The sequence below is a fragment of the Carcharodon carcharias genome, chromosome 15 (assembly GCF_017639515.1).
Source record: "Carcharodon carcharias isolate sCarCar2 chromosome 15, sCarCar2.pri, whole genome shotgun sequence".
Classification (NCBI taxonomy): Eukaryota; Metazoa; Chordata; class Chondrichthyes; order Lamniformes; family Lamnidae; genus Carcharodon; species Carcharodon carcharias.
Genome location: NC_054481.1, coordinates 60424889 through 60450446, shown reverse-complemented (window position 1 = coordinate 60450446; position 25558 = coordinate 60424889). Strand labels below are relative to the sequence as shown.

At 41.3% G+C, this 25558-nt stretch overlaps 1 protein-coding gene across 1 annotated transcript in view; it reads right to left on the bottom strand.

The window, feature by feature from the left end:
* The window catches only part of usp31 (ubiquitin specific peptidase 31), a 96670-nt gene that overhangs the window by 7521 nt on the left and 63591 nt on the right, over positions 1–25558 (bottom strand). Inside the window, exons 6-15 of the mRNA XM_041206480.1 lie at positions 18764–18893; positions 18015–18195; positions 15695–15806; positions 14068–14165; positions 12377–12454; positions 11556–11685; positions 10732–10851; positions 10163–10388; positions 9526–9684; positions 3166–3321 (exon numbers count right to left, since the gene is read on the bottom strand). Coding sequence (XP_041062414.1) covers positions 3166–3321; positions 9526–9684; positions 10163–10388; positions 10732–10851; positions 11556–11685; positions 12377–12454; positions 14068–14165; positions 15695–15806; positions 18015–18195; positions 18764–18893 — 1390 coding nt within the window. The remainder of the gene's footprint in view (positions 1–3165; positions 3322–9525; positions 9685–10162; positions 10389–10731; positions 10852–11555; positions 11686–12376; positions 12455–14067; positions 14166–15694; positions 15807–18014; positions 18196–18763; positions 18894–25558) is intronic.

Sequence of the window (25558 nt, the reverse complement as noted above, 5' to 3'; positions counted from 1 at the left end):
TTTGTGATTCGTGCACTAGGACACCCAGGTCCCTCTGAATCTCAGAACTCTGCAATCTCTCACCATTTAGATAAGAAGCTTCTTTTTTATTCTTCCTGCCAAAATGAACAATTTCACATTTGTCCACGTGATACTCCATTTTCCAGATCTTTGCCCACTCACAGCCTATGTCCCTTTGCAGCATCCTTATAAACCATTCCTTCAGTCCCTTCCTCCAAGTTATTTATATAGATTGTAAAAAGTTGAGGCCCCAGCACTGATCCTTGTGACACACCATTCACCACATTGTCAACCAGAAAAAGACCTACTTATGCCAACTCTCTGTTAGCTAGCCAATCTTCTATCCATGCCAATATGTTACCCCTGTACCATGGGCTTTTATTTTCCGCAATAACCTTTGTGCTAATTTATCAAATGCCTTCTGGAAATCTAAGTACAGTGCTTCCACTGGTTCCCCTTTATCTACAGCACATGTGACTCCTTCAAAGAACTCCAATAAATTGGTTAAACATGATTTCCCTTTCACTAAACCATATTGACTCTGCCTGATTGCCTTGAATTTTTCTAAATGCCCTGCTATAACATCTTTAATAATAGCTTCTAACATTTTCCCTATTAGATGTTAACTGGCCTGTAGTTTCCTGCTTTCTGTCTCCCTCCCTTTTTGAATAAAGGTGTGGCACTTGCTATTTTCCAAGCTAATGGAACCTTCTCCAAATCTAAGGAATTTTGGAAAATTAAAACCAATGCATCAACTATCTCACTAGTCACTTCTTTCAGAGAATCATAGAATTATGTTGCATGGGAGGAAGCCATTTGGCCCATCCTGTCTATACCAGTTCAGTGAAAGAACTATCCAATAATTCCCATTCTCTGCTTTTTCCCCTCAGCCTTGTAAATCTTTCCCCTTTGTCATGAAGATGTGTTTTATGCCAAATAATGATTTTTAATCCACCAGCTGGAAGTCTGAATTGAACTTTTGAAAACAGACTTTTTAAAAGCACAGACTAAAGTGATTTGAATTGGCAACCCAAGATGGCTAACCCCAATTTGCATTACTATATGTTCCACATTCCAATTAATTGGAGTGGAGTCATCTGTCTGCAAAACCCAAAGCCAATGACTTCAGGGAAGTGTGATGTACTCATATCTCCTGTCTCAATAGAAAGGCATCTATGGCAATCACCTGAGTATTCAACTGTTGGAGATGGGCCAGTAAGACTAATTCAGTTCTGCTGAAGGGTCATGAGGACTTGAAACGTCAACTCTTTTCTTCTCCGCCGATGCTGCCAGACCTGCTGAGTTTTTCCAGGTAATTCTGTTTTTGTTTTGGATTTCCAGCATCCGCAGTTTTTTGTTTTGTTTTTATTTTTTTTTTTGTTTTTATCAATAAGACTAATTGCCTGGACAATGGGACCCTGGCTAAGATAGCTTCCAGACATGAGCTAATCAGGTCACCTTTGGAATACATGAACAATGTCTTTTTTTTGAATTCCCGGGCAATTGTAACGGTCACATGACAAACCAACTCATTGTATGTTTTAAGCATTACCATCTGCCGAAGAACAACCAACTCAGTCGTCTACATCTTTAAATCGGAAGCATCAAGGCAATTGAATTCAGCCTGAAGCCAGCCAAATCACCAAATTACACTGTATAATCTTACTTGTTTTTATGGGCCCTAATTTGGCCAACCTATCCTTCCCTGCTCTATAATCCGGATTTGTATGTGTGAACTTCAAGTGTGTGTGCGCATGTGTGTGTTTGTATGTGTGCGCGCATGCAAAAGTTGATGTGTGTTTTATTATTTTACTAAGATCAGTTGATCAAAGCATGTAAACAGTTAAGTACTCACTGAACTGGCAAGTATCTCCTTTTCATACAAAAAAACCTACTGCAGTCAAATGAGGGGAGGGCAAAGAGGGGATCCATTTGACCCCTCCTCACCTGGTTGTAACACCTTTTAGTATTTACCCAATTTCCTTTTGAAAGTTACTATTGAATCTGCTTCCTGCACCCTTTCAGGCAGTGCATTTCAGACTACAACTTACTGCATGAAAAAGCTGCTGTATAAAATTAAGTTTTTCTCCTTTTCTTTCCCAATTTCAACCTTCGGACCTGCTTTTATATAATGCCTTTCACAACCGCTGGATGTCTCTAAGTGCTTTACAGCCAGCGAAGTACTTTTGAAATGTAGTCATTGTTGTAATATAGGCCAATTTGTGCACAGCAAGCTCCCACAAACAGAATAGTGATAATAACCAGATAATCTGTTTCTGTGAAGTTGACTGAATAATAAAGACTGGACAGGAAACTGGCAATAACTCCCCGCCTCTTTGAAACTGTGCCATGGGATCATTAACATCCACCCGAAAGGGCAGGCAGGGCCTTGACGTAATGTCTCACCCAAAAGATGGCACCTTCAATACTGCAGCACACTCTCTCAATACTGCACTGGCGCGTAAGCCTCGATTCTTGTGCTCAAGCTCTAGAATGGAACTTGAACTTACAACCTACTGACTCAGAGGCAGAAATGCTACCCACTGTCACAATATCTAATAAACAATATTTCACAATTGCCCATTACACAGAAAAATACCACGGGAATTAAGCAATGTTTTCACCTACATGACAATAGTGTGCCAAGGTCACCATACAACACAATTTCAACTGGTGTTCTTAAAACAGCATTTTTTTTGTAATACATATAAATAGAAACAATGGTGACCTGGGATCTGTTTTCACAAGTTGAAGAGTCTCAGTTAATGTTGACCTTAACTCTAGAAAGCAGTGAATACTCACAGGAAGATAAACGATAACAGACTGGGAGAAGTTGCAGAGCTCCAAATGCCAGGCAATGAGGATGGGATTGCCTTAATGACACCATTTTCAACTTCAAAATCCCTTGGACCCTCAGGGATCACATTATCACAATTAAAGAGTTATTACTCTTTCTAAATATTTAACTTTGGGGCAGGTGAGGGGTGGGGGGGGAAGAGATGGAGTATCTATTTTTTGAAATGGATTTCATTACAGGAGAAATCAAACTTGGCCTGCGCCCTCCTTTCTGGTCTGGCTCTCAGATCTTTATTGCTAGGAATTAGAACACAATGCAAATGTGAGGTTGGGAAAGAGCAGAAGGGCAGGAACATGCATTTACTGTACCATCATCTTGATCACTGCGGTCCTGTGTAAATTCCACAGATTCAGAAAGTGAGACGAGAGATGTCCGGCGTGATGATGCAGTGGAAGTGATGCTGGGCTGCTTGCTGCCCGTAAGGCGATTTACCCAGTGTTCGCACAGAGATGAGCTGGTGGATCCTGAAAAACATTACCACACATCTGTAATAGAGTAAAATTTATTTACAGAGAAGCAAACACACCCAACCTCCATTCGTGATCAAAATTAGACATCTCTCAAAAACAGTCAGCCGATTCTGCAGACAGCATAGCTGAGGTACTAAATGAGTACTTCATATCTGTCATCATTAGTGAAGAGGAGGTAGCAGTAAAAGAAGCACTATCAATATTGGACAGGATAAAAATAAAGAGAAGGTACTTGAAAGGTTGGCAAACCTCAAGTTGAAAAGGAACCTAGGTTACTGAAGGAAGTAAGAGTAGAAATTGAAGATGCTCTGGCCAGAATCTTCCAATCCGCCTAGGATATGGGAGTGATACCAGACAACTGGAGGACTGAAAAAGTTACTCCTATTTAAAAAAAGGGAGAGAGATAAACCCAGCAACAACAGGCAAGTACACTTGTCAGCAGGGGTGGAACTTTTAGATACAAAATTAATTGGAACAAAGTTACTTAACATTTGGAAGACCAGACTCATAAATGCAAGTCAGCATGGATTTGTTAAGGGCAAATCCTGTTTGACTAATCTGATCCAGTTCTTAATATTAACCACACCATCACCATCACCTCACTGTTACATCATCTAGATATATGGACTTTCAAAAGCCATTTGACAAAGTACCACATAACAGCCAAATTAAAGCTCATGATGTCAAATAGACAGTGGCACCATGGATGCAAAACTGTCTGAAGAACAGAAAGTAGAGAGTAGGAACAGCTGCTTTTCAGACTAGAGGGAGTTATGCATAGTACTCCAGGGGTTGATATTAGAACCATTGCTCTTTTTGATATACATAAATTACCTGTACTTGGGTATACAGGATATAATTTCAAAGTTTGCGGGTGATACAAAACTCAAAAATGTAATAAACAATGAGGAAGTTAGTGACAGACTTCAGGAAGACATAAACAGTTGGTGAAATGGGAAGACGCATGGCAGATGAAAGTTAGCAGAGAAGTGTGAAGTGATGCATTTTGGTAGGAAGAGCAAGGAGTGCCAACATAAACTAAATAGTACAATTTTAATAAGGATTCATGAACAGAAACACCTGGGCCTGTGTTCACACAATTCTTCTAAGGAAGCAGGATAAGTTCAGAAGGCTGTTAAAAAGCATATGGGATCCTTGGCTTTCTTAATATAGAAATAGATTACAAAAGTAAAGGATTATGTAAAGCATCAATAAAATACTGGCTATGCCTCAGCTGGAGTTGTGTGTTCAATTCTGGGTACTTTACTCTAGGAAGCATTTCAAGGCCTTGAAGAGAGTGCAGGAGGGATTTACAGAAGCAGCACCAGGTATGAGGGAACTGTTAGGTGGGAAGACTGAAAAAGCTGTGGTTGGTCTCCTTAAAGCAGAGAAGGCCAAGGAGATTTGATAGATGTGTGCAAAATCATGAATAGCTTCAATAGAGTTCATAAGGAAAAATGATTGATAGTTGCAGAGTGGTCAGTAACCAGAAGACACAGGATTAAGATGATGAATCAGAGGCAGCAAGGAATTAGTGGTTATGATCCGGAACACACTGGCTGAAAGGGTGATGGAAGCAGGTACAATAGTAATTTTCAAAAGGGAACTTGAGAAATACTTGAAAGGAAAACATGGACATATGAATTCAGAGGAGTAGGCCACTCGGCCCCTCGAGCCCACTCCCCCAGTCAATAAGATCATGTTGATCAGTTTGTAACCCCAACCTCGCCTACCTACAATGGCCTTTCACCCCCTAGCTTACCAAGAATCTATCTACTTCTGCCTTAAAAACATTCAAAGATTCTCTTCCTCAAAAGGCGATAAAAGCAGTGTTCTAAAGACTTACCATCCTCAAAGAATAAAGTTCTTCTCATCTCTGTCTTAAATGGGCAACCCCTTATTTTTAAAAAGTAACCCCTAGTTCTACTCTCACAAGGGAAACATCCTCTTCACATCCACCCTGTCAAGGCCCCTCAGGATCTTATACGTTTCAATCAAGTCACCTTACTCTTCTAAACTCCAGCCGATACAAGCATAGCCTGTCCAACCTTTCCTCATAAGACAACATGCCCAATCCAGGGATTAGTTTAGGAAACCTTCTCTGAACTGCTTCCAATGTATTTATATCTTTCTTTAAATAAGGTGACCAATACTGTACGCAGTACTCCAGAAGTGGTCTCACTAATGCCTTGTACGACCGAAGCATAATCTCCCTACTTTTGTATTCAATTCGCCTCGCAATAAACAATAACATTCTATTAGCTTTCCTAATTACTTGCTTACCTGCATCCTAACCTTTTGCGATTCATATACTAGGACACCCAGATCCCTCTGCATCTCGGAGCTTTGCAATTTCTCACCCTTTAGATAATATGCTTCTTTTTATTTTTCCTACCAAAATGGACAATTTCACACTTTCCGTAATTATACTCCTTTTGCCAGATCCTTGCCCACTCATTTAGCCTATCTATATCCCTTTGTAGCCTCCTTATGTCCTCTTCAGAACTTATTATTCAACCTATCTTTGTGTTATTAGCAAATTTAGGAACCACACCTTCGGTCCCTTTCATGTAAGTGATTTATATAAATTGTAAGAAGTTTGAGGCCCCAGCAGCGATCCCTGTGTGGCACACCACTCGTCACATCTTGCCAACCAGAAAATGATCTATTTATTCCTACTCTGTTTCCTGTTAGCTAGCCAATCTTCTATCCGTTCCAATATGTTACCCCCAACATCATGAGCTTTTATTTTCCAGAATAACCTTTGATGTGGCACTTTATCAAATGCCTTCTGGAAATCTAAGTGCAGTACATCCACCGGCTCCCCTTTAACCAAAGCACATGTTACTTCTTCAAAGAGCTCCAATAACTTAGTTAAGCATGATTTCCCTTTCACAAATTGTGTTGACTCTGCCTGATTACCTTGAATTTGTCTAAGAGCCCTGCTAAAATCTTTAATAATAGTTCCTAACATTTTCCCTATGACAGATGTTGTTAATTTTTGTTAAGTCTACTGGGTTACTGGGAAAAAGCTGGGAAGTAGACCTAATTGCACAACTCTATCAAACAGCCAACACAGGCATGATGGGCTGAAAGGTATCCTTGGGTGCTGTATCATTCTGTGATTTCCATCACATATCCTGGAAGTTACACTGCAGGAGAAGAAGAAGAAAAATCGTAGTCTCACTAGAATGCTGTTCGGCATCAACATATACAATGTGAAAGAAGACTCAGAAGTTTGTTTTCTTTTAAATATAACAAGGTAAATTATGATCATTCTAAATACCTCTATCATGTCAAATCCATGAAAGGATGATAGAAGCGGCCTGTTTCCAGTAATCGAGTGGTCTAGTAATAGATGCTCTACTGTCAGCGATTTAGAACAGAGGACAGGAGAAACTTCACAGACACATACAGATTTGAGAGACTATGGGATTCACTTCCAGGGTATGGGGTTAATATAGAAACTGTCAAGCTCCCAGCTTACATTGATAAGGTGGATGAAGGAAAAAAGGGACATGGAAACAAGGTGACTAAATATAATTGGAACCCTTTGTTTGTATGGAAGGTAAACACCAACACAGACTGGTTGGGTCAAATGGCCTGTTTCTTGTGTAGTAACTTCAAGATTTGGCTTGTTAGCACTGACAATACAACAAACCACTTGCAAGTGGCTCTGTTACCACCCAGTTCTTCAGCTGAGGGGATAAAATCAAATGTTACAAAGAATCAACTTTATAGCTTATTGGCAGTAAACTGTACAAAAGTGTTGGCATTAATCCCTCATTACTGTAGGATTGCCTGAGGCAACTGGACAGTGTTAAATGATCTCTTACTGTCAGTAATTGGTGGCAACTCCAAGTGGAACGGTCAGTGGCATTTAGGCATGATTAACAAAACTGCCTTTTCAAAAAAAATAAAGGTTTTAATAATTTAAGAAACCCCAGGAGCTACATTGGGTCACTCCTGTACGAGTCACCTCTCAGCTCTGAAATCATTTACCAACTCACTCATTTGAGTTAATTTGTCCATCTGGTTGTTATCGTTCAGGGTTCTCCGAAAGCTTTTGTGTTCACAACAAAAAAAGGCAGCCTCCATAAGCACACAGGCTGCTTCAAAACAAACCCTGCACCCTTACACCCACCACATCAAACTTCTCTATATGACAAATATCAAACTACCACCTTCAGGCTAAAACTAACTGAGATTAGCACATAAGCAGCAAGATATCAACAACAATATAAAAATTCCACAAGCTTTCCAATAGCCTTTTAAGAATATACAGTATTTCTTTTGCAACTTAAGTCAAAGGGCATTTGGATCAAGAGTTCCTCATAAACCCTTACAATGCCATGTTGCGCCCAGATAACATGAACAACCTATTTTTAGATAACTTTGAATACTCAACTTCAATGCCATAATTTATTGCCATGGGAAACTTCCACATCACAGCTTGTTCTACAAAGGTGCAGAAATCCAAGATGACAAGGGGACCCAGATATAATCTTATTCCTCACAAACATTTCCCTTAATGCTTCAAAGATTATATTGGTATTTTCCTCTGGTCTACTGAGCTACATACATTAACATTTGAAACTAACTGTCCTAACCACTTTTGACTGACTAAACTCATTCACACCAACAAATAAAATCTATCTGGGACAGAAGATTTTAAATTAAATATGCTGGAGGGGAGGGTCTGATCAATTCCATGCATTACCCATTGCCCACATATTAGAACCTATCTTAAAGAACTGTATTTTCTTTTAAAATTTGGAAGAACATTGCATTATTTGGACACTTGGATTATTTTTTTTTAAAAAAGGTCACAAGTTCACCTCTGGGCTGAGAGCAAGCATGCCTTTTCTAAGAAATCACCCGACTGACATGGTACTTGAGAGGGGAAGAGCTTTGTGCTTGTTTGCACTGCAATTATTTTAATTGATGGAAAAAACAAGTTTAAAGGAAAAGGCTAGTGATTTACTGGAAATCACATAACACAGATGAGTTTTAAGTTTTGAACTTGTTTTTTGAATTCAATTGGGACTGAACTGAGAAAGTGAAAAGCTGCCCAACTCGCACTCTCCTTGCCTTGCCTGAAATAGAATAGTTATCAGGATCCAGCTAAGAATCCTCATCTCAATGGAACTTGCCTCTCTTTGGAAACCCAGGAGGCTGAGACGAGAAGGATTGATCTGGCTCTATTTTCCTCCACACCAAAGCTCTGTTGGTGAGAACCTCCAGGCCTCTACTGGGACTAGCAATCTATTTTCATACAAGGGAACTCCAGATCGACAACATTGAAACCATGTAGCTTTTATCCTTTTTATATAGTCTATTCTTCAACCGCCCATCTCTGCAGAGACCCCTATCTGTTTGTCCTTTGTATGTATGCATGCACATGTGCACAGGCATGCGCTGAGAAATTTAAAAGGGATAGATAGCTATACTTCCAGATTATAACTGTGTGTTAATCAGTTATTGCAACTCGATTTTTTTTAAATTGTTCTATAATAAATCAATCATTCTGAATTTATTAAAAGAAGCCTTGTTAAAGTCTTTTTTATTCTGGGTCTAACATTGGCGTAGGGAAATAATTGGCTATTTTGGTGAGTGAATTAAACTTTTAAAGTAATTGTGCGACCTGTGGAGTGGTGGGGCTAGTCAAACTGCGCACCCCTCCCATCCCAGTCATAATATATAAAAACAAACTTTCTTTACAACAACCAATTTTTAGATCACATTCACTCTGTTTCATGTCATAAAAGGTAACAAAAATCTCCCATTTTGTTAAAGAATACTCAAAACCAAAGTTAGAGATAATCTCTCATTGGTCATCAATTTTGCATTACTCCAGGAAGAGCATTATAACCAACACAGTTTGGGTGGGTATAAAATATGTTAAAATAGGCAAAATATTGGCAACCTCACCCTGTGACTCCATATTCCCAGTAATAGCCCTGAATGTGTTAAGTCCTGCTGAGTTACAACAATGTCAGCTGTTTTCTTGAAAATCACCCAGTATTGGCATGCTATTTGATCACAATTGCATCATAGCCAAGTTCGATTCTACATTCACCAAATATCCACTTATGCATAGTCACCAGAGAGCATCACAAGCTGGAACTTTGGCTGACTCTCTCTCTCCCAACCACTCCTAGGCCATTGAGGCCAATTCCAAAGACATCCACGCATTACCTGCTAGAGAGCTGTTTGCTGACCATGAAGGGATAGTGCTTCGTCGCTGGTAGAACAGGATGTACGCAGTCTGCTTGCAGACATCATCTTCCATGAGCTGTTGAACGTCACTGTCATCGAAACAGTACCAAAGCCCATCCACAGAGTTCTTGCAGTAAGCTACATAATGGTATAGGAGAGGCATTAGTCAGTCAAACTCAACAACTTTGCATGCATGGATGAAAATAAAAAATTAGTACACTTGGCAGTGAGCAAATTGATACTAGTGAAGCCAGGTTATCCAGTAAGATGTAGAGCAAGAGCTGGATTCTTGGACTCTTTCACATCCAGACATCAAAGGCACTCTCCAGAAAAAGGTAGCTAACCAACTCAATTAGCAGACTAGCTAATGCCAGTCTACACACAGCAAGGCAAAGGGTCCCACCAAAAAGACTTGGTGATCTCCTGGATCTCAAGTTTTCTTTTCCCTCTCCTCTTCCCAAAGGCAAACTGTGGCATTACTGAAATCTGGGCAGCACCTGCACAGCTGTAAGAGGTACACATGCTTGAGGAAGACAATGGGTAGGAAGGCGGACATTGACAAACACTGAGCAACACGGGACTAGGTGCAGCGCTGGTTTGCAGTGGGGGTCCCTACCCGTGTAATGCCCTCCTTGCATGGTGCCATGATGATTGCACACCGCGTACAGATCGTAGAGGTAGTCTTCAGGATCCCTGCCAAGCCCATAGGGACGTCTCCATGGAGACCAGTGAGAGGGAAGGCTCCAGCTGCTCTGGCTGCGTTTCACCACGTGAGGAGTCATGTCCAGGCCTGTGAGGGGGAATTTCACCAGGTTCTGTAGCTTGGTCCTTTTATCCCCTTCCTGTTGGAGATAGACAGGCCAAATGTTTGTTTAAAACAAAGATGTGTAGTTACATAGTAAATAGCAGATCAAGGGAATGACGACCATATGAAACATTGGATGCTGTATACAACAAACACCAAATGCTATATAAAGCACCCACTGATGCACAGAAAGCACCAGATTTACTGATTCACAACACTGTATAGGACATCCATTCTGACCAAAACATTACTTAAACAAAGACCATAAACCATGCATCAGAAAGGGCTGCCTGATATCTCTCTCCCCCCGTGACAGCTTGAATGGTATCAGAAGCAAAGGCGGTGCTTTCACATCCCCCAACCCCCCTTAAAGTACTCACCTGTTTAAAGCGTTTCAGGTGGATGATGAGAACATCAGGAAGTGTCCACAAGCTCAGCTTGATGCTGCCCTGCTGAAGCTGCTTACAATGTGGACAGCGCCAGGCATCATCTGGTGCTAGCTGTTGAACAAAAGACAATCAGAAAAGGCACTGCAACATCAAGAATCTAAAGGTAGGATAGAAACATAGGAACAGGAGCAGGTCATTCAGCCGCTCCAGACTTTTATGATCAACCATTTGCTGTCTGAATGTAGAAATCAGCAATTATACCAATTGTAAAACCTGCAATGCTGCAATTTGTCTTTGGCCACAGCACTACAAGGTTGCTTTGGTGCAAGGAGGTACGTACACATACACACACACAACACCCCCCCCACCGCCCCCACCCAATCACATTGACACATACACTTCCACAGCCACACACAAACACAAACACAAACCCCCCCCACCCAATCACATTGACACATGTACCTCCTCAGCCCCACATACACAAACCCCCATAACCCAATCACATTGACACATGCACCTCCTCAGCCCCATACACACAAACTCCCCCTACCCAATCACATTGACACATGCACCTCCTCAGTCCCACACACACAAACCCCCCCACCCAATCACATTGACACATGCACCTCCTCAGTCCCACACACACAAACCCCCCCACCCAATCACATTGACACATGCACCTCCTCAGTCCCACACACACAAACCCCCTCACCCAATCACATTGACACATGCACCTCCTCAGTCCCATACACACACACACACACACACACACACGCTAGTATTTTTTCCAGAGTTGATGCTCTCTCTGAAATTACCTGTTCTTCTTTGGTGTAGAGGTGAAAGCACTGGGATAAGCTGTAGGTCTGAGGTTGGTGATGAAGCTGCTGCTGTTGGCGAACACTTTCTGAATCTGGCACATACTCATCCTCAGCACTCCCAAATAAGCTGCAAACCAACCAAGGGAACTTTAAGTTTGGACACCAGAGCTATCAAAGAATGCAAAAGCATTTTTTTGGTACATTATTCCGAATCTTCTGGAATGTTCCCCTTCCCCAGCACCCAGCCATGCAGCCTCAGAACTTCAAGCTACTTCCTAACAGGATAATCAGCAGTTAACCTTCACTAGCTCACATCCACCCAATTAAGTATAATGGTCATTCCTACAATAGGATGGTCTTTCCTATAAGTTACTCTCCAGTCACTGCTCCATGACCATCCTGACAGCAAGGGACAACATATTGGGAATAGTCTTCCTCTGTCCCTTCCCACATACACTCTTAATGAATTGAAAAAAATCACCATGATATCCTGCTCTCAAAACCCAAACTTTGACTGGATTAAACAAAAGCAGAAAATGCTGGAAAAACACAGGTCTGACAGCAACTGTGGAGAGAGAAACAGAGTTGACGTTTTGAGTAGGTACGTCCAGAGTCAACTCTGTTTCTCTTTCCACATATGCTGTCAGACCTGCTGAGTTTTTCCAGCATTTTCTGTTTTTGTTTCAGATTTCCAGCATCTGCAGTATTTTGCTTTGACTGGATCAGATTGCTACCTGTCTTAATGCACAGGAAACCATGGAGAGATGTGAACAGAAAACTAAACCAGCTTAGAAATACAGTAAGTTTACAATGCTTACTATTCTTTTGTATCTCTGTCCCACTCCACAATGATCTTAATGTGCTGGGGTCCACCAGGTCTGCAGGATTTCCATGCTCTGAAATGGAGGACATCTGGTTAAGGTAAAACCAAACAGACATACAGACATTTTGGCTCTGCTTCCCCCTTAGACACTTTTAGGGCTGAACCCCAAGCCTCAGATGGTGATAGAAAATCTACAAGCTCAGTTAGTTTTAGCATTGGGTCATAGCCTCAGTACAGCCAGAGTCCTGGAGCTATTCCAATGTCACATTTATAAATAAACTCTGCACAACAATTCCTATTCTGCGGTCTCTAGGATAGCTAACATATCAGGGAAAATCATTAGAGAAGTCTCAACAGCAGCTTGCATTTAAATAGTGCCTTTAACCCAAGCTGACGTCACCCAAGCAATAAGTGGGTTTTCTTATATATGCAGATTCAGTAGTACAGATCCGATGTCCAAAATCTGGCATCCTCAGGGCAGAGACCATGCCAGATTTTGAACTGTCTGCTGGTGGGACAAGCAGCAGTGTGTATGATTGATTCATTTCTCCCATCTCACTGTAGCACTGTTTACATGAAAGTTACCGTTAAACATTAAAAGGATGCAACCATCATTCTAATCACTAAAAACACAGTTGTGACAGGTGCTGAACGAGGAGATCCTGCAAGTGGAGCGGAAGTACAGCTAGCTGTGGACACCGCACTTAGACCGTTGCAACCAGCTCCTCGAAAACATCCCCAGCTTCTGGGTCACTGCCGTGTCCTTTCACCAGTGCACTGCACAACTTCTCAGCTGATGCAGCCTGCAGAGAAACCCCACCCACACCCCACTTCTTACATTGCAGGATCTCTTAATTAATGCAATTTACAGAGAACCGCCACAAATGCTTGGAGAGAACACACTGGCTGAATTTATGTTCTTGTAGTCAGGAGTGCTGAGGCCAATTGTATCATTCTTATAGCAACACCTTCCCAGATCAGCTGATTTAATTAAGACTGGGAATTGAACCTAGAATTATTTATGAATAGCCTTTATCAACTGAAGCACTAAGGTTCCCTGCACGCACAACTCTTGCTGATTCCATCCTCTGGGATCAGCCCAAGAATGGCCTCTCCATTCTCGCACTTACTCTGTTTCTGGAGCGACACACAAATCTCCAGAAAGAAAAATGTCCAGTTTTTGGGCAATTCCGGTTTTCAGACAGTCAGATTTTGGATAATGTACCCGTATTCATAGTCTGGACACTGATCCAATACAGGCATATTAAAATCAACACTGGCTGAGTACGAGGGCGGAGTACATACTGGGCATTATAACCAAGGTGGGGTGTAACTGTGAGTATTAAAAACAGGCCTTTTGAGGGTGGGGTGTCTAAGAAAAAGAGTCAGTTGGAGTGTTTTTTTTTAAATGTTATACAAGGAACTGTACAATTTTATACTGCTTAAATTTTAAAGCGAACATTATGCTGATACTATAAAGAACAAACTCAATCTCTCTCCAACTACTGAACTTTTAACTACCCACTTTAACTTGGTGAATGCCATTATTCTGAGATTCCCTGCCATTGTTTGCCAAACTGGCCCAAAACGCCCATTTCCAGGACGCAGCTCATTATGTCCCCGCTCTGGACCCCAATGAAGGATCCAGCTAACACAACGGGAAAGAAACACCAAGTGAGGAATTACCTTTCTGCTGCCAATTGGCATAAGGGATACTCTTCTTGGGGTGAAAGGTATGACTTCCCCATGCCACCTCCAAGCACTCGCAGACTAAAGGGACCAACCTAGGGAAAAAGCAAAGAGAATGTGAGTGGCTCCAACACAACACAGTAGGAAATCAGTAAAATCTCACAGTTAGACAGTTGCAGTATAGCAGGATTATGTCCCAAATTGCACCACCTTTATCTTTTCTGTGTTCTTTGCCCCTGCATTTTCCCAACCCTTCAGTTTCCGATTCCTAGTCTTCACAATCTTTATTCAACGTGAAACTTGATGCAAACTCATTTGGTTTACCCTTCCAGAAAGTATCTACAGCTCCACCTTCCACCACACCCCTCCCCACCCCCATCTACTCCCCCCATCACAATACACGTTCAAGAACATCAGGAATTTCTCCCTTCGCTAACTGATCTCTCCCCCTCTCTGATGAACTTCCTGACATCAGTCTTAAATTTGCCTATCACCACTTTGAATCTCTGCCCCCTTCAGTTTTACATTTTTGATTCAGTTTGTTATCATATACACTGTAGGGTCCCTACTTAGAAACCACCTTCCAAGTTCAAATTGCCCGAGTGTTTCCAACTCTCCCTTATAACTCAGTCTTGTGTTGCTAATTGACCTCATAAATCTCCACAGTGTGGAAGGGTACAATGGATAAAGCGGACCAACTAACTTCAGTAATGCAATTTAAAAGGAATGCATATTCAAATCTAACAGCAGCAAAACTCAAGCTATTAAACAGATTGGCTTAAGCACAGATTAATTTACCCCAGTAACTCCCTCCAAACACTCTGATGCTTAGTAACCATTTGCCAGAGAGAGCCCTACCATGCAATTTCTACCTTTAACACAATGTGGAAAGCCAAAGAAAAGCAGCAACTGAGCCACAATTTTTGTAGATGCTTATAGATGATGTAGATACAGCAACAAGATCTAAACATCAAAACTATATTACTTTGCCAACCAATCTCACTAATGCCTACATAGTAGATATTTCAATAACTAAAGAGAGCCTTTAAATATTTAAATGCTCCATGTTATTGGTACACATCACAACCTCCAATTGACTGAATTGTAATTAAATGTACATCACCTGCTTAGTTATTAAACTTACAAATCTTGAATTATGTTCTGATTTCCCACACTGAGATTTTCACAAAAATTCCCAAACTCACTGGATTTCTTTCTAGGGTCAGGTACACAGCTGCTCCACAATGCTACATCCACCCCCACCACCCATTCCCCCATATTTCTGTATTGCTCACGATCTAGCACCCCATTTCTGTTTGTGTAACAATACAAAGGTACCTTTTGCTACAGCAGCAGAGTTTGCCTTTGGACAACAACTGGAAATTAGTATGATATTGGCAGGATATACGACACACCAAACCACTAAATTTAATTGAAGTTGCGTGTGGAAAGGTGCCTTTCTACCCTTTTCCCCTACAACTTGAAGTAGTTAAATGCTCCACAAGTAAGGCTGATCAATGGTACAAAGCTGATCTTGAATCTTGTGCTGGTGCTGTTACTTCTCCCAGAATGTTCCTTTAAACAGCCACAGTCTAGGTCATTGGGGCTCAACAGCCTCCCTTACCTCAGCGAACATCCCTGGCCTAAAGAGATGTCGCATCTTTTCCAAAATATCTTTTTGCAGCCCTTCCCATGTTATTTTATGATCCAAACAGAGCACAAAGGGATGACCAAACCTAGAAAACAGGTGTCAATAGGAAGTTGGAGAGAGGAGAAACAGTTGAAAACAAAGTCAGATATTTAATGACAAAATTTCAAGGACTCATTGAAAAATCAGCGCAAAATCTTAATCTCAATTTTTATTCTTCTAAACCATTAACCTCAAGTCTGTAACCAGGCTGCATTTTGTGTTAATCAGTTCACTGGATTGGTTAATTAAGTCATAGATAGAGGTTGGTTTCATTAATCATTCTGCCAACAAAATTACAGGATTAGAATTCGGAATTAAATTAACAAATTAGCTTGTGGGTTTATGGAAAATGGCTGAAAATGTCAGTATGGTGTTAACATGCTACAAAAAGTGGACAGTAGCCTGCGTGCTTGGTCCCACAGCATCCACAAGGGTCCAGGAAATTTCCACATCGGTTAGCAATTCTAAGAGTTGTCTTAAAAAAAATTCAACAATATTGACACATAGGACTAGTTGATAAGAGAACTAATGGATTTAAATGGATTATAGTCATATTAGCTAGATCTAACCTTGTCAGCCAAAAACCCTTTTAGCTTAGTTTTATTGATGGTATTGGCCACACTTCACAGCATCTGGTGAAGGTTATTTCTGTGGGGTGGAGGCAGGGGAAGCTCACTGCTCCCTCTGGAATGACCCAACTATATACCCATCCCCCCATCACCACCTGCTGCATATCATTTCAACTGAGCCATATATCAACCCGAGACTAGAAGTGTCCTATTCTAAGAGATCACAATCCCCATCCTCTCAACCTATGCCCACAAATCCATCCATCTGGTCTAAACTTAAACTTACATAGAGCAGCAACCGCATCAACAGTCAGCTCCACTCAACTGAAGGTTTTGGGAGCTTTCAGTCTAGGGTAAATTATCACTGCCAGAAAAGGGTTGGTATGGCTTTACGCTATACAGTTTTTTTGTTCAGTATTACAGCCAATGTTTCAGATCTGGCCAGAAATGAAGCAATCAGGAATACAATTAATATACATCAATTGAACTTTGAAAGATATAGATTCAATGCCAAAGCAAGAGGTTTATGAACACTGCCACTCAGTATGTGACCCAAACTTTACCTATTCTCTTGTTTAACAGAACACCTCATTTATCAAGCAGTTATATAACACAAATATTGTTGAAAAGAGAGACATGTTGCTGAATCTTTTAATCATGCACATATCAGGACAAACACAAAAATGCCCAATTTCAAATCACAGCAATTTTTACCACAGGAGAAAAGGTTGCTGATTGGTTGGCAAGTCAATTCTGATTCTCTGTGGCAGTGCCTCGGCCAAAGCAATGGAGAATTATAGGTTCCCCATGCATCAGAGTTTTCAAAAAAGGCGCAAGTCTTGAACATATTCCTTTTGTTTGCAGTGAACAGGTCCCTGCATACGAATGTATGTTGCTACTATTGAGTGCAAATGAACCACATAATGAGCTTGATTGATTATCTTAAAATGATTGATAGTGTAGCTATTATCGCACTCAGGATTGTTCACCAAGTGCTGCCCAATCGCAGAATGATATTTAGTTTTGGGCTTTGCAAGCGCAGGCTAGTTGAGCTATACTCTGCCTATTACAATAATCAGAAGAACATGTTCAAGTATGCTTTCGCCATGGCAACGCCTCGGCCAGAGTCGATTTGCCAACCAATCAGCACCCCTTCTCTCCTGTGGTATAAATTGTAGCAATCATTTGAAATTTGGCATTCTTGCATTTGTGCTAATATGTGCAAGATGAAAAGCTACGCCAACATGTCTCTATATTCAGCAATATTCAAGTGCTATACCAAGCAACTGTAGTTATATAACACTTGACAGTCAGGCTGCCCCGGGGGGGGGGAAATGTGGGCTTGGCAAAAACGAATAGAATCATACAAACTGAGAGTCTCCAAAAATGCAGGATTTTTTAAAAAATCCTGGATCCTGTGCAATATCTACGGAATGTGATTTATTAACCAGTAACTGGCTGTTTAATGAAGCTGTTTACAGACTCAAGGCATCTCCAGCATATTGCCGTGAGAGATGCACCATTTATGCACATGTTCTCATTGGTACCACACATTTAAACAACTGCACACTAACAATTCCATTCCCCAAAACTACTACCCTACAACTTAGTGATCACAAATATTCAATTACTGAAAAATGTAAAATAAATCAACATTTTCAGTTTGCACTCCCAAGACAATTTACCTTTTAGCCTGCTGCCCAGAGCAGCATTGGTTACACACCAGTAACATCCATTTCTCATACCCCAAACCCCTGTTGTACACTCTCTCCACCTTGATCTGTTTCACTCCTCCATAGGGGTTGACTGTGGGCCTGTGATCAGTGCTGAACTTCAGGTTATTTTGATTTATGTTTGTAAGCATGGCTGAGAACAAATACAGAAACAGACAATTAAAAACACATGCAGGTTTACTAAACTGTTAATTATCAAAATTATAATCTGTAACAGAGATTGATCATAGAATGGAAGCAAGTTGTTTTAGCCAAGGGGCTCCTTTCACCACACTGCCTCTTGGGCATAGCTGGTATGGGAAATAGTGTAGTACAAGTACCGTTGTGAAGATCAGATTAAGAGACAATGTAAAGGAAGCTTTACTCATATCTAACCCATGCTGTGCCCACCTGATGGGGCAGTGCAGGGGGAGCTTTAAACTGCTTCCAACCACTAACTGACCTGGGAGGGCTCAAAGTTGTAATATGGTGAAAGAAGTGGCGAAGTCTTCCACTCTCTGCACTTAAATACTTCACGAGCAGAAAATCCACCCAAAAAAATCCATGAAAAATAACAAGTTATTTCTCAACTATCTACTTAACAGAGGTTCCCTAGAAAAAAAAAACACAGCCACACTACAAATATAGGTAGCCTATCTAACTGGAGCTTTACAAAAACAAGCTATTAGGTGTTGTGGTTTAACTCTTGGACACAAGCATACCTCTTTGACCAATGTATACATCGGGTATCTCGAAAGCATAGATACAGTCGTTTTCAAGAATAGTATCCAGGGCATCACCATCACTGAAGGTGCGATGGAATCCATCATAATAAATTTCAGTCAGAACAATCTGAAACAAAAAAAAATGAGTTAAGTAATGAAGGCACAACATGTGATTCAAGAGTTTTAAATCATTGAAACAACTGGCTCAGTGACTACATAGCACAGTAGCCCCCAGTGACAAACTGTACACAATAAGCCTTAGTTTGCTCAAATTGAAGGCCCAGGATTCAGAGTGGGTGATAACAGTCAGGTCATACAGTCAGTCACTTCTGTAGACCTGGATTGGATCGCAGCACAAATTGATGGAATGAAAGTCTCGTCGCTCTCAACCTGATGGCAAGAGCTATATATTTAATCAATTTGGTGCATTTGGAACCAAATTCCAAGTTAACATGAGGTCACAGCACAGGCTGCTGGCTTTTCTGAGGACTCTACATTGATGTGGCATCTGATCACATCTTTCACAAGCATCCCAAAGTACTCTACATATAAATCATTACTTCAGAAGTGCAATCACTTATGTGGGTGACTTCAGCTGTCATTTATGCACAGCAAGTTCTCACAAGTGAGAGACATACGGCACAAGACAGCATTTATAGCTCTTCCAGCGTGTCTCGATGCTGGAACCAGGCCCCAGGCTTGCATAAATGGGGAGAAGGACATCCAGCCGTAAAACCGTCTTCTAAATCCAAATGATAGCAGATATGAATGGAAAAGGCCCTCGTGTTTATGCATCACTTGCAGGGTTAGCTCAAAGTCCCTGTCCAAGCCCTGAGAGAAATGGGCAAGGGTTACCATCCAATGGACAAGGATAGCTAAAGAAGAAAGTCCAAAGGGGAGGTGAAGAGATGACCAAACCCAAAATAGCATGCCTAGATATCAGTAGCCTGATAGGGAGAAACAGTGAAGGAACTGACCTGATGGTGAGAAAGGGAATACAAATCATGGGTCTCCAGGAAACAACAGAAGGGCAGCAAAGCAAGAGAAATCGGTAGTGGATATAAACTTTACCACCAGGGTGGGAGAAGAAATGATGTTGGAATAGTACTAATGAAGGAAGCAATGGACAAGGTGCTGGCAGTGGACAGAATCAGCAACAGGATTACCAAAGCAAAGCTAGAAATCAGGGGTGAAATGTGGAACATGGAGAGTTGTTCTGCACCAATTCTGGGAGCAGATGGATAGCACAATTCAAACAACACCAAACAGTGATAGGTGACTTAATTGGACATGTGGAGGGAGAAAGAGAGAGGTTATCCATGGTGGACACTTCCTTGGAGCAGTAAATGAAGGAGAAGCCAAGGTCCAGGTTGTTGCCATGTCATACCAACTGATAATGCTAAACAGACACCTCCTTGTAACCTACAACAATGGTGTTAGAGAAACATTGCTGGACTACATCATGGTTAGAAAAGAACATGCAAAGGAAGCAAAGACTGCAAAGGCTTCCGAAGCGAAGCACTGACCACACAACATATGTGCTGATGGCAGAGCTAATTGCAAAGAAAACAAAACAGCAGCTGAAAGAGGTAGACAGAACAAGGCAGCGGAAGCTCAAAGATGCACTGAAGGGGGAATTCAGAGAGAAGATGAAGAGACAGCAAAGAGAAATAAAAGAAATTTTGACAAACACTGGAAGGCTGGTGGAACTCGGTGACAGATTTGATTAGGAAAACTGGTGAAAAAGTGTTTGAAAGATTATCAGGGAGGAGAAAGGCTGGAAAAGAAACCTGATGGTGGAATAGAAATACAAAGTGCAGTAAAAGGATAAAAGGGAAAGAAACAGAGTTTCTCAGGAATTCGAGAAGAGTTCCAAAGAAGAGCCATATTAGACCCGAAACATTGACTCTGTTTCTTTCTGCATGCATGCTGCTTGCTAGACCTGAACATTTCCTGCACTTTCTGTTTTATTTCAGACCTCAAGCATCCGCAGTATTTTGCTTTTGTTAAAAGAAGAGAAAGAACTGTTAAAGAAGTGGAGACAATCAGGGCTCAGTGGAGATAAAGAACAGAATAAAAAGGCAAAACAGAATGCAAAGAAAGTGATTGCTAGTCAAAGATCCCCGGCCACAGAAGAAATATATGAAAGTTTAGATACCAAAGAGGGACAAAAAGATATCTTCAAAATAGCAGCTGCTATTGATATGTTTGAAAAGATGTGGGAAATGCACGTACAATCAAGGATGTAGGTGGCATAACCTTAGCGACAGGAAAGAGAGGTGGGGCCAAAACTTTAACTGGCTTATGAATGGAGAAAATCTGAGAACAAAGAAGAGGTAGCTGCCAATCAAGAAATGATAACTGCCAACAATCTGAAAGAAATCAGTAGAGCACTGAAAGCAATACAGCAAAGCAGTAGGACCAGAAGATAAACCATGTATGGGCCTGCCTGGGGGAATATGAGGTTCAGGTCCTGAACAAGCTACTTAATTATGTTATGATGAAGAAATCCCAAGGGCATGGAGGCAAAGCATTTTGGTACCAATATTCAAAGGAAAGGGAGACATTCAAGATTGCAGAAACTACTGAGGAATTAAACTCTTATGTTGGAAGGATGATGAGGACATGACTGCATACATGAAGAATTAGAAAAAAGCATTGGAAAACAGGGGTATGAAGATCAGTAGACCAAAGACCCAATTATATGGACTGTCAAGGGGAGAGGATCAGAGTGAAGATTATGGTTGAAGACTTGGAGAAAGTGAGCAGTTTCAAGTGCCTGAGGTCAATGGTGGCAGAAGTGGAAGCATGGAAATGGAAATTAAGCAACAGATTAGCTCTGGTTGTAGTAACTGGAAGAAGTGCAATGGAGTGTTATGTGATAGAAAAGTATCACTGAAACTGAAATGAAGAATCTACAAGACAGTTATGAGACTGGCCCTGTTATACAGTGTAGAAACTTGGGCAACATGAAAAAGAGAGGAACGACAACTGGATACAAATGAGATGTGTGTGGATGCTGAGAAATGGATGTGTGGAGTAATGAGAAAAGACAAGATCTCGAACCAACGCATCAGGTCATCGATGAAGATTGTGGGAGCACCGAAGAAAGTAGTCAAGAAGAGATTGAAATGGTGTGGTCATCTTTTGTGGCGAGAGCGAGAGGAAATGTGATGAGGCAAGTGATGGGGGATGGCACTGTCAGGAGGAAGGAGAAGAGGAAGGCCTAAGACCAGGTGGAAAGATGCAGTGGCAAGAGACTTCAACACAGCAGGATTGGAAAAAGAATGGGTGACTGACAGGAGGAGGTAGAAAGAGTGATCAATCAGCATTGTGGGAATCTCACGTAAAATGGGAAAAACCAAAAGACAACAACAAACCTGCTCTTCAAGAACCACTCCACCACACCCCTTTCTCATTTAGAATGCATCTGTTTAACAGAACCTTCTGGAGAATGTGTGCGAGAGAATGCCAATTCCCTTTGAAAATAAAGCAGCAATTGCAAAGAGTTCTGTTAAGGCAACCAAGAGGAAAGTGTGAGGGTCCTTCGTAGATTGTGGTGGGGTGGTAAAGGCAGATAGCAAAGCAAGTGCTAGGTCAAGCTTATCTAACACACTGCGATCAGCAGCACCGGAGGGAAATGGTATCAGTGTGAAAGACTCCAGAAAACTAAAAAGGCTATTGTACAGCCAGAAGGGCAAGCAAAGAAAGAAGCCACAAGGTCATCCTCATCTCTCTCTTGTTGGGTCTCAATAATCACTGCCACTGTCTTAAAAATACTTAATAGCGACTCTTGTTGGAAAGGTATGGTACAAAAGACAACCCCAGGCGGACTCAACAACTCCCCCTACGCACTCACCAATTAGGTTATCAGTGCTCAATGTTTAAATCGTGGTTAGGGGCGCAGTGTCAAAAGTAGAGAAAGGTTCCTGTTTCAGTTGATTGGGTAGTGAGAAATCTCTCAAAGGAAACAACTGTGGTTGAAGGGAGGTAAGAGCTATGAGCTGTTAGGGGTACAATAAAACAAATATATATATATTATTGAAACAAGCGCAGCCCTTTTTACTTATTCTTTTCCCCTCTCTTTCCTTGAGCAAAAACGACAATGTCTAGAAAAATAATGCTCCAAGAATTATAGGCCGTGCTCATTGTAAATGATTGCTGAAGAATTCCTGGTATTTTGTCAGCTTGAAAAACAGTGCTGAAGAGCAGAATTTCTTGCCCTCTAGTGTTAAGACTTGGCACTGCTTTCAACTGTCAGATTACAGAATACTGCAGTCTGCTCTGACTGCAGTTTATTTCCTTTCTCATTATCTAATTGGTTGTTCCTCAGGAAGCTCTCCGCCCAACCCATCCATAATCCAATTTTACAGTGCAGACAGTGACCCTTGCACAATGCCTGGACGTACAGCAGTGAAGGCACAGCAAACCATGCCACAGTGGTACTAACAAAAGAACAACAGGAATACAATCTGGAAAATCCAGAGCAAATAGAGGCGGGGCAGGTGGCGAGGCACAAAACTTACACATGCTGGAAATACAAACATCAGAAATAAGTGCAAAGTTTGCCACATCAGGAGAGGCTGATGTGGGGGAAAAAATCAGATTTACATTTATTGTGCATTCTCAGCAATCTGTGTTTTTAAAATGATTTTCATGTATATGATGCTTTTCAAGACCTCTCAAAGCACTTTACTACCAATGAAGTACTTTTGAGGTATAGTCACTGTTGTAATGCAGGAAACCCAGCAGCCAATTTGGGCACAACAAGATCTTACAACAGCAGTGTGATAATGACCAGATAAATTGTTTTTTTTTTTGTGAAGTTGATTGAGGGACAAATATTGGCCAGGTCACCAGGGATTGGGGTGAAAGGTTATTGGGGTAAGTGGGAATGTGGAGCTGAGGTTGTAAACAGATCAGCCAGTCTTATTGAATGGCGGAGCAGGCTCAAGGGGCCAAGTGGCCTACCCCTGCTCCTAATTCGTATGTTCGTCTGAAACTCTCTTACTCTTCAAAATAATGCCATAGGATCTTTTACATCCACTCATGCAGACAGATGGGCCCTCGGTTTAAGATCTCATCTGAAAGACAGGCCTCTGACAATACAGCACTCACTCAGTACTATACTAGAGTGTCAGCACACAGTTTTGTGCTCAGGTGTGGGACTTAAACCTGGAACCTTATAACTCAAGAGACAAATATGTTACCAACTGAGATCAGTTATTAGACCAATAAAGCACTGTGCACCAGCTTACACTTAAACAGGATGTTTAACGTAATCAGTCGGTCCCCGAGTGCTTCACAGGCCAGAAGAAGTCTATCGTTAATAGCTATAGACTCAGGTGAGAATGCTTTTAAAAGTTAGGAAGAAATGCAACAAGGTGGACAGGTTTAGGAGGAAAGTCCCAAAAGTTCAAAGATTGCGACTGTTAAAAACAGACACCAGCAAAGGGTGTGAGGGCGAGCGAGACTGTGCAGTGGGCGAGTCTCAAAAGCAGAGCGTCTTGAGCTCTGCCCAACATAAAGTGCAACTTATCCAGAATTGCAGCACCCTTGCCCTGTCCCACTTAATCATGAGCATCCTTGGCCTTGATCCTCTGCTAACCCCCTTTTCCCTCACAATGACTTCAAATTTCTCAACTCTATGGGCCAAATTGGCCTTCTGTGTTGCACCAATTTACAATCCTATCTTAACTTACAATTCGCTGCATTCCACTCTGCCTCCATCTAGGGATGAACAACCAGATGAGATGTGCTACACTTAAGGACAAGAAGGAAACACTTAGATTCATATGGTGTCTTAGTCACTGGATTACAGAGACATGTATAGGCAAAGACGATACCCATTTTCTACATTGCAAGATTCCACAGAAAGCAATGAAACACATAACTGGTTGATTGGTTATTTGTGATTAGTAAGTGGAGGAATATTGGCCAGGTCACAAGCAGAACTACTTGCTCTCCTTATAATACTATAGAAAAGAGAAGGCCAAGGGATTGCCTGATAGAAGCTTAAAATTCTGAAGGAGTTTGTTAGGGTAGAGGAAGTGAAGATGTTTCCACTTGTGTGGGAGACCAAATCTAGGGATCAGAAATATGAGATAGTTATTAATAAATTCAATGGGGAATTTAAGAAAAACGTCATTATCCGTAAGTGGTTAGAAGGTTGGCGTGCTCCCACTTGGAGTAGTTGACACAAATAGCATCTAAGGGGAAGCTTGATAAACATGAGGGATAAAAGAATAGAATGATACATTGATAATGCTGGGTGAAGAGGGATGTGAGGAGACTTGTAAGGAGCATAAACACTAGCATGGGCCAAATGGGCTGTTTTGGGCTGTGGACTTGATGGATGAGGAACTCCCTAATCCCTGTTCTCCAAGTAGTGCCACTGAATCAACAGGCAAAACATGATCTTTAATAGCTCACATGAAGGTCTCACACACTCAATATTATAGTCAGCTGATATTACACAATCCAAGTGGAATCCAATCTCAAACCTTCTGACACAAGAATGAGGCTACCAACCAAATCAAACAGGCATCTCAAGGGTATGCGGTAGATAGAAAAAACATGCTAAAATGCACCTCCCTGTTAAGCGCAGCATTTATGACAATTCAAATATAGTAAAGTGATTACAGGAATTTAAGGACATCTCACTCATCAACTCAAGATTGTTGCAGTCCAGTTTCATTCAGAGCACTGCTCAAATCCTGGCCTCCATCCCAAAAGGTCAACACCACCAACTCCAAAACACATACCACCCCAATTTGGAAATATACTATCATT